The sequence below is a fragment of the Sminthopsis crassicaudata genome, chromosome 6 (genome assembly GCF_048593235.1).
Source record: "Sminthopsis crassicaudata isolate SCR6 chromosome 6, ASM4859323v1, whole genome shotgun sequence".
NCBI lineage: Eukaryota > Metazoa > Chordata > Mammalia > Dasyuromorphia > Dasyuridae > Sminthopsis > Sminthopsis crassicaudata.
The window spans coordinates 50,759,418-50,775,193 of record NC_133622.1 but is presented as its reverse complement, the minus strand read 5'-3'; the positions used below and the strand labels follow the sequence as shown (position 1 = coordinate 50,775,193).

The window sequence follows — 15,776 nt, the reverse complement described above, 5'->3', positions numbered from 1 at the left end:
TTTGAAACAGCATTTGTTAAAATTGTGGTCTTTGTTTCTCTTTATCAAATTATGATCAGACAACAAAAATACTGACTAGTAATACTGGCTTAAAATATATAATAGTAGATGTTTCAAAGAAATGCTAATTCTGATAAACAGAAAAATCAATTTCCCTAATATAACTTTAGCAAAGTATAGCCAATAAGCTAGGTCTCACAAGGTTCAATAAGTGGGGATATTTGGAGAAAGACAGTGATGGATATCATGAGCAATACTACTAAGGTGGGATAGTATAAGACATGAACTGGAGACAATAAATATTTTAATATAAATAGCATGGAAGAAAATGATAGTAAATAAGGTGAAAATGTAGGGAAAGTGAATGTATATAAATCTAGTTACATGTTATTTCATACAAGTAGCTTAAAGGTGTCTAAATTTCCTTGATTAGCCAAGAGTCAACAACATGAGATGCTATCAAATACAATGTAGAAACTTGTTTTGTATCCTATTTCTTTTTGATACTGTAGAAGCTATCTCCAAAAGCTGTATCATTCTGAAAGTCTACAATGTATATGTTTTTGTGAATACCAATATAATTACACAATCATGGGTGTATATGCAGGCATTAATTCAGGAAGGAAAATGAAAAATTATACTTATTTCTGATTAAATTACTTGACTTTTTGTGTTTAAAACGAATTATAAGTTTAAAAAAAAGCTTAAAAATGAAAAAAATCTAAAAAAAAAAAAAGACTTAAAGACTTAAAGTAAGAAAGAACTTTATAGAAGTCATCTAATCCAGATCTGCCATTTTACAGATGAAAAAAGTGAGACCTGAGGAGTTGAAATGACTTGCCAACAGTCATACATTTAGAAATTGTCAGACATGATAAATAAATTGAGGTACTCTGATCCTGGACTTTCAATTATAAGAATTGTACTTGCTTATACATTCAAATAATTATTCAAAATTAAATATGTAAATAGATATTTGTGCTTATTAGCATATAAGAGAACATGCATAAATGTGTGCATACATACATATTCTTTTCAAACTTATTGTTTTCATTTAATTCAAATGAAGAATTTTAAATGGCAATAAAGAAATTTAAATGGCAGCCAAGTTATATTTTCTTTATAAAATTATGTCCTATTCAATGAATAATGTTGGGATTTCTTTTACCTCTGTTTATATACCCACCATTTAGCATAATACCTGGGCAAAGACAGTGCTTAATAAATTTTGATTGACTGAATAAATCTTCTAATACCTACTATTGCTTTATCCAACATAGCTTATAATGAGTAAAATATGGTATGGCACTCAATACATTTTTTTAAAAATCCTCACCTTGAAAATGAACCCAAACTATAGCTCTGTAGTTTTTAAAGAACTTTCTTTGGTTTACAACAGGGTGTTAGTTTATTTATTTATTTATTTTAAATAAAGGAATTTCCCTAGCAGAAAGGCCTTTTCTTAACAATGAACTTGGAATCAAAATATATTATATTTTTAATACTGCATGTACCATTTACTCCCCCATGATATTAGTCAAAAACCTTTTAGTCATAAGATTTTCTATAAAATGGGAATGTGTCCGTCCCCTTTTGCTTTGCAAATACATTTTTGTTTTATTTTTTTAAAATATTTAGAAAGTATCATGTTATTTATTATGCTGCTTTAGATAACAACTTTAGATAAAACATGGTCTTGACCATACATACATACATATATATATATATGTGTGTGTGTGTGTGTGTGTGTGTGTGTATAGTTTCACCTATATCAACAGAGGGAGATTGGGCTCTGTGAGTTCTTCCAATGATATTGCAGGTTAAGGAAAAAAAAGAATTGGTGGGTTGGAGAAATTTGCAAGTAAACAAAGAGTAGGAAAGAAATAGATTGGCAAACTGCAGTATAGATATTATAGATTTCCTTCATTCCACTTTGCTTGGAGGAGGCCGAGGAAGAGAGAATGGATGGGTGAAATAACCTGGAAAAATCTTCTCCAAGTGGTTCCATGAAGTGGAGTTATTTGTATATAATTTTAATAAGTGAGAAGCAGTGTGCATAATAGATTGATTCTGAACAATCAGGGGGCAGGGAACTGTATTCAAGACATCGATGACCTATGTTTGTTTCTTTGGATTAGTTTTTCAGTTCTCTAGGCAATTCTCTAGGACCATCAAAGTACAGAAAAGGTGCCAGCCTACAATGGTGGAGGAAGTGTTTACATATGGAAGTTTGCTGTATCAATGAAATGACCCTACCACCTTCATGCTTAGTTAGGATGTGCTTATTATTCAGCTTACAAGGCTCACTTGGAACTTTCAGGGTAATGATCCCCTTTCACTGGATGCTTGCTATTCAAACACAAGCAGAAGAGATATCCAGGCCAGGGTGTATGAATTCACCAGCTGGTATTTCTGCCTGGGATTGCCCTGAACTAATAGAGGTCAATGGGGTCCTCACTACTCCTACACAGTAATGGGCCCATTGCCATCTGTTAATTCAAGGCAGGCATAGATAGAGAAGCTGTCTTTGGGGCTGTTGTTTGCCAGCTGGCTCCTCAACCCAAAGACCTCCCTTCCCAGCATGTGGGCAGCTGGCTAGTATTACTCATTTGCTCAACTGAGGAGTGGTAGAGTGGGGGAGTAGCAGTTCTACCATCTTAGCTAAAGAGTTCAAGGAAGGACAAAATAACTCATTGATGGTATATATTTAAAATTTTTTAAATGTAGGAAAGATGGTTGACGATTTATTCGTGGATTTCTGGATGAGGAAGCAAGGAAACAAATAGGAAGTCATTTGGGGCACACTACAGGCATGTGTGTGTGTGTGTGTGTGTGTGTGTGTGTGTGTGTGTGTGTGTATTTTCTGAAAGATATCACTGTAATACACTTCATTAGTCACTATGTGAAGTAACATTCCTCAGCTAGTTCATAATGACACGAAGATTTATTTTTTTTCAGAAGTGAGAAACTTTCAGATCCCTAGGTATGATACCACCGAGAAACACACAATTACATAAATTGATAAATCAGACCTCTGTGTAATGAATATGATATAATGTATAATTCCAAGGAGTAAATTTCTAATGTCCTGATGTTTTTCTATTTGCCTCCTGCCTTCTTATTATGGAAAAAGAAGTATATTCAATTGCATAGGGTTACTCTCATACAAACTGACTTCATTTTACAAAAATGATTCATTATTATGGGATAAAGATATTAAACTTATCAACATTTTGATTCAAAATATCATATAAGGCCAGTATGCGAGAATTGCTTATGTGAATTGTAATCATATTCTTTTACACAAGCAAATGACAGTAAATAAGAAACACCTAATAAAAGTACCTTCAAACTATTTCCTTCTGGCAGAAAGTAAATGGGAAAGTAGTGGATTAGTCTAACAAGCCTTGTGTCTTCACAAGTACCATTGATGTTTTCCACTTGGGTATTCTAAGAACAATCAACATCAATAACATTTGCTGGGACAAATATGGCCTTCTACCTGCCAGCACAAAATGAAATGCGAAGAAAGCAGTCAAAATTGGTTTCTACCTACTGAGACTTAAACTTCTTCATCATGTTTGGCATTGAGTATTGTGAAAACAAGTTCCTTAGAAGCTCAATGAGCAATCTCTTTCATCTTCCTTGACAACTAGAAAACAAGGAAGCCAGCTTGAATTATTTACCAAAGGTCATATAGTCAGAACCAGATATTGTAACACAATAATTTTCTGTCTTTTCAGATTGGGCTTAAGAACCATAATTACCCCCCTATTCTTTTTTTTTTTTAAATTAGGCATCTTTTAAGAGTAGCTGGCTACAGTGATTTTCTAGATTGATACTTCTAGTGCTGTAAAGGAGCTCAGATGTCATCTAAACTTATTGTAAAGGCGAGAAGCTAGAGAACCAGAGACTTTGCTGAAGATTGTTGGCACTAAATGGCACAGCCAGGATTCAAACTCAGTTCTATGATCTCATTGATTCAGCTTCAAATCAATCAGTAAAGTAAAGAGCATGTGACAGATTTATTTGAAAGGAAAAAAAAAAAACCTTCTCTCAGAAATTTTTTTAGCATATTAGATATATACACTTCAGGTCTGAATCAATGGAAGAACTGTTTTGATGCTATTGAATGAAAGAAAAAAAAATCAAAATAAATATACAAGTTTCAAAATTAAACCTATTTTAGGTTTCTTGTTTTGTTTTTAATTAGAATTACATTTTTTGCATACCTGGTCCATTTAGAGCATAGGACTTTGATAAAATATAATAAAGGGCAAAATCATTGGACTGAGTAGTATTCAGAAGAAAAAAACAAAACAAAACAAAACAACTGATGTCATTGCTATGATATTAGCTGTATAATCATAGGAAACTCCTTATCTGAATCATGGCTTCACCATTAAAAATGAGAAAAATAAGGTTATCAGCATTACCTACATGAATTATGAATATATATATATATATATATATATGTCTCTCTCTGTCTATATATATTTATGCATATATATATATATTTCTCTTTGAATTCCTGATAATAATCATTAAATTTCAAGCTTGCAGGACCATATCTACTACACTACAAACTCATAATGTGTATCTTCAATGAATGTCTTACAATGATTGATTCTCCATAAGGATCTAGAGTCTGCAAATTTTGATATTCTTCTTAATAATTTCCTTACATTTAGTAGAAAGATATTCACATGTTCTTTCCATTAGCTCTTTAAAAAAATCCATTACACATTTCTATCTTTAAAAATTATTTCCCTGAAATATTTTTTGAAAATTAAGATTTACAGTAGATAATCAAATTGTTAGAGGAGTCAGCTGCTGGGGGAAAAAAAGAATCAAGCTTAATTGATTTTCACCCTAACATTAACCATTAACTAGACTTAAATGGGTTTTTAAAACATTATTCAGGAGCATAATCTATTCAGTAAAACATTTAGAATCCAACATGAGGTTCAGAATATATTTTAAGAGGAAAAAATTAATAATGTAGATTGTGATCATATGTGAAAAGGCAATATTTGCAGTTCCTCATGCAAAGGAGTCAACTAGATAGATCAATGGTTAGAAATTTGGGTCCTGAGTCAGAAAAGCCTGAGTTCAAATCTGGCCTCAAATACTTATTAACTGATTAACTCATTTATCCTGGATAAATTACTTAAACCTATTTTTGTTTGCCTTAATGCAAGGGATAGGAATTGGCCAACTATTCCAGGCATCTTTGCAAAGAAAACACCATACAGGCTCATAAAAATCAGACATGACTGAGCAATTGAACAGCAAGAAAATATGTAGAAGATTGTTCTGAAAAAAATTCCAAATCTTTGATCAGAAGAAATCCTTACCTTAATGGAGCTTGTTTATTGCAGTCTATAATACAAAATATGTTAAGGTTTGAATTTGTTATATCATTTTCATTTTTGTGTCCCTAGCATATAACATAATGCCATGATCTTAGCAGGAATTTAATGAACATTTGGTGAATTCAGTTAGGGTTGGACTGAGTGACGCATAGTCAACATGCATGACTTTGGCAAGTTTTTAAATAGAGTAAAAAGAAAGATCAGTGATTTAATGATCATTCTATTCGTTTACCATTCATTTTCCAATGTAGTTTCCTTTCATCTCTGCTTTTCCCACATAATGGAAATACTGCAGAGAACATAAAAGAGACAGTGGCTTGAAAGGTGTTTGTCATTCTTTGAAAATCACTGAAATGAACTAAGAATTTCTCCCCAAAAGGACTAGATGATATTCCTGCTAGATTCTACCTATGTCTAACTCCAACTTTATTGCAACTTTAATCTATCACTAGAAGCACGATCAAAAATACATAAAACACAATGATTTAGTAAGTATTGTCTTTCAAGGTAATTTTTCCCTAATTCAACTCTTTTGGAAAAAATCATTATTTATAATATAATTTATCCTTTTTCAAAATGACTACAGAAGAGTTACAAAATTACCTTTGCAAACATAGTGGATAGAAATTATGCTTTACTCCATAATCTTTGTGGTCACTGTATTTCTCATGTCTGTCCCTTTGAACAGGCTGGTTCCAATTCCTGGGATGCAATTTCTTTTCTAATCTACCTCCTGGAATCCTTTTTTTTTTTCAAAAATTCTGGTCAAGTATTATTTTCTATGCCCTCAGTTGTTTCCCCATTTTGAGCAGTTAGTTGATATAAGGAAGGAAATAGCACTGGTTCAATCCAACTTTAGATTCTTATTGTGAAAGAGATCTTGAGCACTTAATGTTTGTCTATTTCTTTCTTCAATCTGAAAATGAGAATGATAATAGTATTTATCTCATAAAATCATTGTGACTATTGAATGAGATAATATTAATAAAGAGCCAATAATTGGTATTTAATTAATTCATGTGTCCTTCCTATGGTTCAATCCAACTTTAGATTCTTACTATTAAAGTGATCTTGAGCACTTAACTTTTCTCTATTTCTTTCCTCAATCTGAAAATGAGAATGATAATAGTATTTATCTCATAAAATCGTTGTGACTATTGAATGAGAGAATATTAATAAAGAGCCAATAATTGGTATTTAATTAATTTGTGTGTCCTTCCTTCCTTCCTATTATCCTGTATATATTTTGTATACACTTTAACGTGTATATTTTATTTCTTCTCTATGTATCTTGAGAGTAAAGAGAGCTCCTTTTTGGTTTTGGATGCTCAGCACCTAGCAGATAAGTCTGGTTTAATTGAAAGAGAATACTTTTACATCCTGCATAAACAATGTATTTAGGTTTATTGATTTTTCTTAAAAATTAGACCTATCTTAAATGAGATTCCAAACATCAATTCCTTAATTGTACTTTACTAATTACTGATCCGATATATCCTGTTTTCTCTAATACTCACCTTTATTTTTGTTTGTTGATGTATGTGCGGTCCAAGGATCAAGAGACCAGCTACACAATTATCAAATCTAAAGAGACAGCTATTACCGCAGATGGTCTGAAACCAGCTTCAGTATATGTCTTCCAAATCAGAGCGCGCACAGCAGCAGGCTATGGTGTCTTCAGTCGAAGATTTGAGTTTGAAACCATCCCAGTGTGTAAGTCATTTTAATTACTGTCAGCTCATGTCTCTGCAACAGTTACCAGAAAAGAGTCAGTGGATCAATATCCTTGCAGGGAACTCTGTCAGTCTTATTCTTATTCGCTCTCTCTGAGGCATGATCCCTTTAGTTAAGAAACATTAGTCACACCATTACTCTACGTTGGCGGGTTAACACATCTGTCCCTGTTTCCTCATCTCATTTAGTCTAGTGGGAGATGAAACATCAGGAAATCCTTAAGCTTTGGAAATGTGTAGACTTTGGTTTTAAAGAACTTCTATTTATTCCTGCCACACTTTTATTGAATTGTTGCCACTTATTTGTTACTGGTTGTTTTATAGTATTCTTCATCTAGTCCAACCCTACCCTAGAAGTCTTTATGAGAGAATTCCATGTAGAGACGTATTGTGTGTCAGGGTAAGAGGGAAAACTATTCTCTTAGGAACCACTCTGATTTAAAATAAATCTCTAATACCATCAGTCTTTTCTCAACAGAGCCCAGAGCAGTAACTTGCTGAAAATTTTGCTGCAATATTTCTTTTATTCAACAGCATTAAAAACACATTTTTCTTAAAATGTTTATCAAAAACAAATAGTTCAGGAAAAAGAGATAAGAAAAATCACAATAACTGAACTTTAGGGATGGAAGAGCCTCTAATGTTTATATTCTTGCTTAAACTCACGTGAATGGAACTATATCCATATTTAAAATTATATACAAATGTAGCTATATTTATAATTTGTGAGATATTTATATATAAATGCATATGCATGTATAATATGTACATATATTTACACATATACACATTATATGTGTGTTTATTTTGAATGTTTTTGAAGCATATAATATAGGATTCAAGAATGTGAAATATGGAAGGGACCTCAAAGGTCCTTTTTTTCCCCATCCCCTTTACTTTTTACAGAGGAAAAAAGATATAGGAAGCTGTATATACTCCATTTAAAACAAGCAAAAAAGGTTGTTTCATGGTAAAAATAATCATATTTTTCAAGGTTATTTTATATATATATATATATATATATATATATATATATATACATGCATATATAGTAATAAATTTAGTTTGAAATTACAAAGAAGTTCTTTTACTATTAAAATATTAATATTTAGTTTTATAGGTTTTATAGGCTATAATTTTATAGATTGAAAATCACTGTCAAATATGTCTAACTTACTTCTTCATATTAGTACCCTTGCCACAAGAGCTTCTGAGGCATGTATTCCCCAGTGTCTACACTATTTACATGATGAAAATATTGGTTGGTGGATAGAAAAGTTTAAGTGTTATAGAGAAATGAATTACTATTTTTATTTCTTACTATGATATTTCATTAGATGATTTTACTTGGAACTAAATCAATTGAAGTTCAACTGTTAATATTTAGAAAGGATTAATAAAATAAAACCTATGATAACTCTCTAGGGGCCCATAGGAGCTATAGGTAGCTATTCTCCTTTTTGGAAATTCATTTTTTCAAACTTCAATGCTGTTAACTTATTTTGACTGTATGTGAAAAAGTAAGCCATATTGTCAGAATTTGAGAAATAATTATTCACTGAAATCAAAGAGAGAACTAAGAACTATTTTCTCAGGCACCTTGTACAAAGCTGTTTGCAATCCTTCTAAATGCATGTAGAATACTAAAGTAAAGCTGTGCAGTCCATAAAACACTAGACTTGGAATCAGGAAATGTTATCTTCATGAGTTTAAATCATACTTAGACACTTAATGGCTCTGTGATGGTGGGCAAACCCTGTTCCTCAGTATCCCCCTCTGGAAAATAAGCTGGAGAAGAAAATGGCAAGTTATTCATCATGTCTGCTAAAATAACTCCACTTGGAGTCATGAAGAATCACACATGGCTATAATGAAAAAACAACAAAAGCAACAGAACATTTAAAAAAATCATACCTCTAAATAGGCCTAATAATTATAAAAGTTATTCTGTCTTCAACAGTTTCAGGATCTTTGGTAGCAGCTGGGAAAGAATTTCATCTTTGATCTTCATAATTAAGCTTCAAACAGAGGGAAAAAATGTAAAGAAAAATGTGAGGTCATTACCATTAGAGATCAAATCAAGGTAGCAATTACTTTAATGCTTAAGCTCATTAGAATAAAAAAATAACCTTCTTCATATATAAACATTGGGAATGCTTTTGGCCAGGTGAATTTCAAATTCTGGAATTTAAAAAACAGATTGATGGAAATAAAATAATGTATTTTATAAAATTCACTTTTTTCACAGGATAGTTTAGACTACCTGCCTTCTCTCCTATTTCCTTTTATATTATGCAATTATACTCCTTAACATTTATCACAGCCCACTAAAATGATCATTCATTATGCTAATAGAGTTTTATTCTTGGGCAGAAAAAGAACCAGTTTATCTCTAGTTTTTGTCACTAACACCAGATGTAGAAAAAATAGGATCCCTTTTGAAGTTGACAACTTTATGAAAAGAAGGCATGTTTTACACCAAGAGGCAGAATGTTGAATGGATGGAAGGCTGGTCTCAGAACTAGCAAGAATTAACTCAAGTTATTCTTTTAAAATATATGCTAATGTAGAATTTCTGGGCAAGTCACATAATATGTCAATGTTCTGGTAATCTCCCTAAGACTAATAGAAAGTGATAGCGTATATGGGTAGAAAGAATTTCTTACATAGAAGATCCCTTTATCAGGGAAATTACCAGTCTAATCCCTAGACTTAACTTTTGGATTCTGTCCCTCCCTTTTTTCTAAGTAAGAAATAATATTTTGATAAGGGTTACCTGAGATTTCATAAATATCCAAAGAATATATAAATATGGGTGAATGAACTCTTTGAATGTATATGTTCTGACCTAGGAAAATTTGGGCAAAACATTTCATTACTAAAGTCTTCAGTTACTTCTTCTGTAAAATTATAAAGACATCCTTACTTAGCAGGGATGATTCCATGATAACAGAACTGGTTTCTCCACCAAGGCTTATCCATTGAACTCTGCATGGGCTAACCTCTGAGATTTTCCCAAAATGCAAAACTCAATAGCATAATTTGTGGTAGTGGTATGTATGCTCCCCCTATAAAAACATATATAAGGTCATACTTGATAAATTCCAAAATCTGCAAGTATAAGATCTAAATCCTGCTTTCTTGTACATTTGTGATCTTTACTTATCATATATTTCATCATCTTAACTTTTTTCTTCCCTCTTACTTTTATTTTCTTTATACTTCAGGGAAGTATACCTTTTGTACTTTCCAGCCTGAAGACAGTTCTCTTTAGTAGAGAAAAAAGAATAAAACATAAGAGGGGGGATCCCTTTTTTAATCATCCAATATCATATTATCTTCCATCTCCAAACTCTCCAGATTCTTTACCTGATTTTTTTGTTTACCTACTTATTTTCTAATCAGTTTTGCTAAAATCATACTATACCAAACTAATCTTTTATAAACTATAATATGCTGGTAATTTATATTTCAATGCTCACACTTTCCTTATTAGTCAGGATAAATCCAAGTTAGGAGTGCCCTTTTTTTGTTCTTCCATCTTCTAATAAATAATGTGATTAAGACAAGTTAAGATTTTATTACTTGGTTTGCTTTAGCATAATAACATTTTGGCAATTAATCACATGCATCCTTACAATTCTCTTGCGTTGTATTGGATGTGATTTATTTATTATTTTTCTTTTATTTGAAATTACATTTTTGGTATTTTTAAAATATGGAAAGAATTTCTTCTGTAGGCTACCAAAAATTTAATTTAGTGCCTTGTGCTTTATACATAAAAAAATACTCATTAATTGATTGTTTCATACTATCATAATCTGATAATTGTCTGAAATATATTCCTTAGGGCTACTTATATATTTAAATTTCCTAAAGTCAGATTATATGGTTTAAAGACATATAAATCTATTTTTAAAATATATTTTCCCATCTAAAGATTTTAATATAAATAATAGGTTAGGAAATTATGTGGAAGTATGTGAGAAGTTGAGATAGTAATGCCATAAAAGTGTAATGATTCAAATGTTAATGTAAGAAGCATTTTCTATTTAATGTGTTTTATTATAGTAGTCATTATCATTTATAAGTAGAAATAAAATTACTTCATATAAGAAAGTAATTCCAACTTATCAGAATTTTATTCATTACATAAAACTTTCTCATTTCATTCATTCAATCTTCAACAAAGATTGTATTCTCCTTAAGGGAAAGAATTATTCACATTGATCTTTGTGAATCCCTCAGTGCCCAATATAGTTCCTTACACAGGGGCAGATGCTTAAATATTTAATGAATGGATGGATGGATAGATTGAAGATCCAGTATTTTCCATTCTTGTGTGTTAAATCAAACATCTAAGGAGTAAGGTGGGGCAAGATGGCAAAATAAAGAATAAATCAGCTGAATTCTTCCAACTTTCTCCTCCAAAAACTTTAAAATAATAGACCAATAGAATTCTGGAGGGCAGGGATAACAAATGTCAGTAAGACTTTTTTTTCAGCCCAAGATAACTTGGACAGTTAGAAAGAGATATATGTAACCTAGGAAAGGATTTTGGGTCAGATCTGATGTCATTTCTTGTTTCCTGCCTCAACAATTAAAATATTTTTTTTGTTCTAAAAGTCCTCATGACTTTAGGCTTTGTATCAGAAGAAGTATTCTGGACATAATTTATTTTTATTCATCTTCATTTGTCTACCACCCTTGCTTGGGACTAAGTGCTGATGATAGAAGCATTAGCAACATTAGGAACATTTAAACCAAAGATGATAAGAAGGCTTTACAACTGTCCTTGGGTGTTAGTAATAGGTACAGAAAGGTGTTAATAATAGATGCAGAACTAGATGCTGTTTAGCAACTCCATTGTCTATGCCCACATTTAGTTTATAATTCAAGGACATGTTCAGCCACAAGAATATCTAAGCAGAATAGTGTAATTTCGTGCTCCAAAGGATCAAGTGGCCTCAAAGACAGTATCATTTCTAGTCCCAATGGAAATGGTGTCTTGAATAGTATCAGTTGCTATTCCAAAGGATCAGATTCCTTTCCTGAATATGTATCTGAGTGCAGACCAATGGAGAAAAGACCATTGGTAAGAATAAATAATTCTAAAGCCCCAAAATTAGTTCTGAAAAACAGCATTGTGAAAAAAGGCTGAAGTAAAACACTCCCAATCCCAAATCATGAACAGAACCCAACTTTAACATAAAGTTTAAAGTAAAGAAATGGGGTGGGGGGGAATGAGCAAAATCTTGAACATGAAAGACTACTATGGTGAAAGAAAAGATCAAGATACAGACTAAAAAATATAATAAAGTCACTATAAGCAAAGTTTCAAATACAATTTTAATCAGTCACAGGCCCAAAAACAATTACTAAAAGAGCTAAAAACATGATTTTTAAAATAAAAAAAAATCAAATAAGAATGGTATAGGAAAAATTAGATAAAGACATGGAAGCAAAGGGATATTTTTTAAAAGACTATATCTTGGTAAAAGAGGAACAAAAAAGTATTTAAAAAAACAATATCTTAAAAACATAATTGGAAAAAATGAAAAAAAAATACAAAAACTCAACAATGAAAATAATTCCTCCAAAACTAAAATTGAGCAAGTGAAAGCTGATGACATCAAAATGCATTAAAACACAATAAAACAGTCAAAAGAAGAAAAAGGATAAGAAATAACTTATTAGAAAAAAACTGACTTGGAAAAGAGTTAGTTTCAAGAGAGATAATTTAAGAATGAATGGATTACCTAAATGACATGAAAGAAAGAGCTATACATCATATTTCATCAAATTATCAAGAAAAAATCTTCCAATATAATAAAAGCAAAAGTTAAATTATTTTTTAAAAAAATCTACCAATCACTATCTGAAAGATATACCAAAATGAAATCTCCCAGGGATATTACATCCTAATTTTAGAGGTTAAATAATAATTACTTTAAGAATCAAGAGACAAACCATTTGAATACCAAAGATCTACACTTACAGTTACCAAGATTTAGAAACTATCCCATTAAAGAAACAGTGGGTTTAGAATATGATAATCTAGAAGACAAATAAACTGGGATTACTACCAAGAATAAATACCCATAAAAAATGAAAATTGTTATGTGGGGAGGAAATATACATTTGGTGAACACTTTTAAGCATTCCTGATGGAAAGACTAGAGCAGAATAAAAAATTTGATTTTCAAATACAAGAATCAAAAAAAGCAGGTAAATCAGAAAGATAAATCACAAATGTCTCAGTAAGTTTAAATTTTGTATCTTTCTATATGGAAAGGTGCTTATGTCTGTCTACTAAGAACTTTATCATTATTGTGGAAGTTAGAAGACTTCTACACAGAAAGAGAGTGTGGAAATGGGCCAATTAAATTGGATGATATAAAAAATAATAGGTGAGAAAGAAGGTAGTAAGGAAAGGGAGAAAAATGTTGGAAATTTTTTTACTTACAGAGGCACAAAAAGAATAGCTATTACTACAGAGGAAAATGTTGTAGGGGCAAGCAATGTTAAACCTAGTACACATACAAATTGGCTAAAAAGGGAAAAATATATATGCATGCTCAATTGTTAATAGAAATTTTTATTACCCAAATGAAAAATAATAGGGGAAGGAGATCATACATTATGACTAGGTGGGATTTATAACAAGAATAGAAGTCAGGTTCAATATTTGGAAAGATATCAACACAATTGACCTTATCAATAACAATAATGACTAAATGATATCATATCAATGATGCAGAAAAATTCTTTGATAAAAAATAATGCCCTTTTCAATAAAAATCAACTATTGGAATCAATGGAATCATTCTTAAAATGATAGATAATATCTGTCTAACATGAAGATCAATGATTATCTCAAATTAGAATAAATTTGAAATCTTCCTAATAACACAATGAAGTAATCATGTCCATCATTATAATTATGATATATTGTATTAGAAATAGTTGCTATAGCAATACCATAGAAATGTAAGTTGGAGGAATTAAAATAGGAACTGTAGAAAGAATGGCAATGATAAAATATTATATTTAAAGAACTCTAAAGAATGAAAGAAAAAAACTAATTGCTGAGACAATTAACAACTTTGAGGAGTCACATATACCACATAAATTATTTGCATTTCAATTTACCACCAACAAAGCATAGAGAGAAAGAGAGAGGGAAAGAAAGAGAGAAGAGAAAGAGAGAGAGAGGGAGAGAGAGAGAGAGATGAGATGGTGTTCATGATTGGTGCTGGCTGAATGTGTGGTGGTGAGGTAATTGTAGTCAAGGATTAGAAGGCTGAAGGAGAGAGATCAGAGTCACTCTGCTGAAAGAGGAGCAGGAGAGAGACTTCAGGCTCTGGACTTCTGAGCCCAGGATTCATCTTTGGCAATCCGCAATTTTAATCTTAAATTTAATAAACTTGAAATTAAGGGGAAGCACATCAATTGGGGAATGGTTAAACAAACTGTGGTGTATCATCATGACTATAAGAAATGATATTTAACATTTATTGGTCAACCTGCCATCTGAGGGGGGGGAGGAGAGGAAAAATTATAACAAAAGGTTTGGCAATTGTCAATGTTGTAAAATTAGCCATGCACAGATCTTGTCAATAAAAACTATTAAAATATTAAAAAAGAAAAGAAAAGAAATGATGAGTTTAACAATTTTAGGAAAACATGGAAATTGTTACATGAAATAATAAAAAGCTAAATTAGCAAAACCAAGAAAACACTATATACATTAATATAACATTGTCTTAATAACAACTTTGAGTGAATATTTTGTCTATTATAAATACCTGAAATAACTATACAAGACCTATGAAGAAATACACAATCAGAATCCAAAGAAAGATCAGAAAAATCAAAGTATGTATAAAATAATTTTATATGCGCACCCACACACACACCCACATACATACAATTTGTGTCTGATAATAACCATCTCTAAGCTGGGATATGCAATAGAAAGAAGGAAACATAAAACAAATAAAAATGATGAGTTAAACTTTTGTCTAACAAAATGGCAAATAGGTGATGAATTTATGTTTTAGAAAAAAAAGTGTTTTCTTTTTTGTACATATTTGTTAAAAGAAATTTTAATTTCCCCCAGTAAGTTGGGGAAAGGAAAAGATGATAAAACAGATTTCACTTTATTGTTTTAAAAAGTAGAGGTAAAAAGGTGATATAGATGTGGAATGTTGCATACTTTCAGAGAAGGTCATTGTATTGTGTTTTCTTTAACTGTTTTATGATGTAACAGATAGCTTCCAAAGTGTAGATAATCAATAAATATATGATATATAAAAGCCTTAAATATTAAAAATGAAATAGCCAGAATTATGAAAAATAGAAAGACAAAAAAAAATTTAAATCCTTTTCTCAAGGAGCTTATATTTTGCCAGTGGAAAGAGGAGTTCATTAACTGCATTAAAATGCCAAAGGGGTCTAAAAAACAAATAAGTTCACCCCTATTCCAAATGTTATTTACTCCATGAGTCCTTTCCTTATTAACCTGTCAGTAATTGCCTCCCTCTTTAGACCTCAAACAGAATCCTTTCCCTTCTTTTTATGTTATTGGTTTCAGTAATTTGCACAGAGTAAAGGTTTGAATAACTCTGTTTTGGCATTGGGGAGGGAAAAAAACAGATGGTAAGTG

The 15,776-nt window shown here is 31.2% G+C and overlaps 1 protein-coding gene across 12 annotated transcripts in view; it reads left to right on the top strand.

The window, feature by feature from the left end:
• The window catches only part of EPHA5 (EPH receptor A5), a 471,809-nt gene that overhangs the window by 368,297 nt on the left and 87,736 nt on the right, over nt 1-15,776 (top strand). For all 12 annotated transcript variants that reach the window (XM_074272342.1, XM_074272341.1, XM_074272344.1 and 9 more), the window contains one exon: nt 6,929-7,088. In XM_074272342.1, coding sequence (XP_074128443.1) covers nt 6,929-7,088 — 160 coding nt within the window. The remainder of the gene's footprint in view (nt 1-6,928; nt 7,089-15,776) is intronic.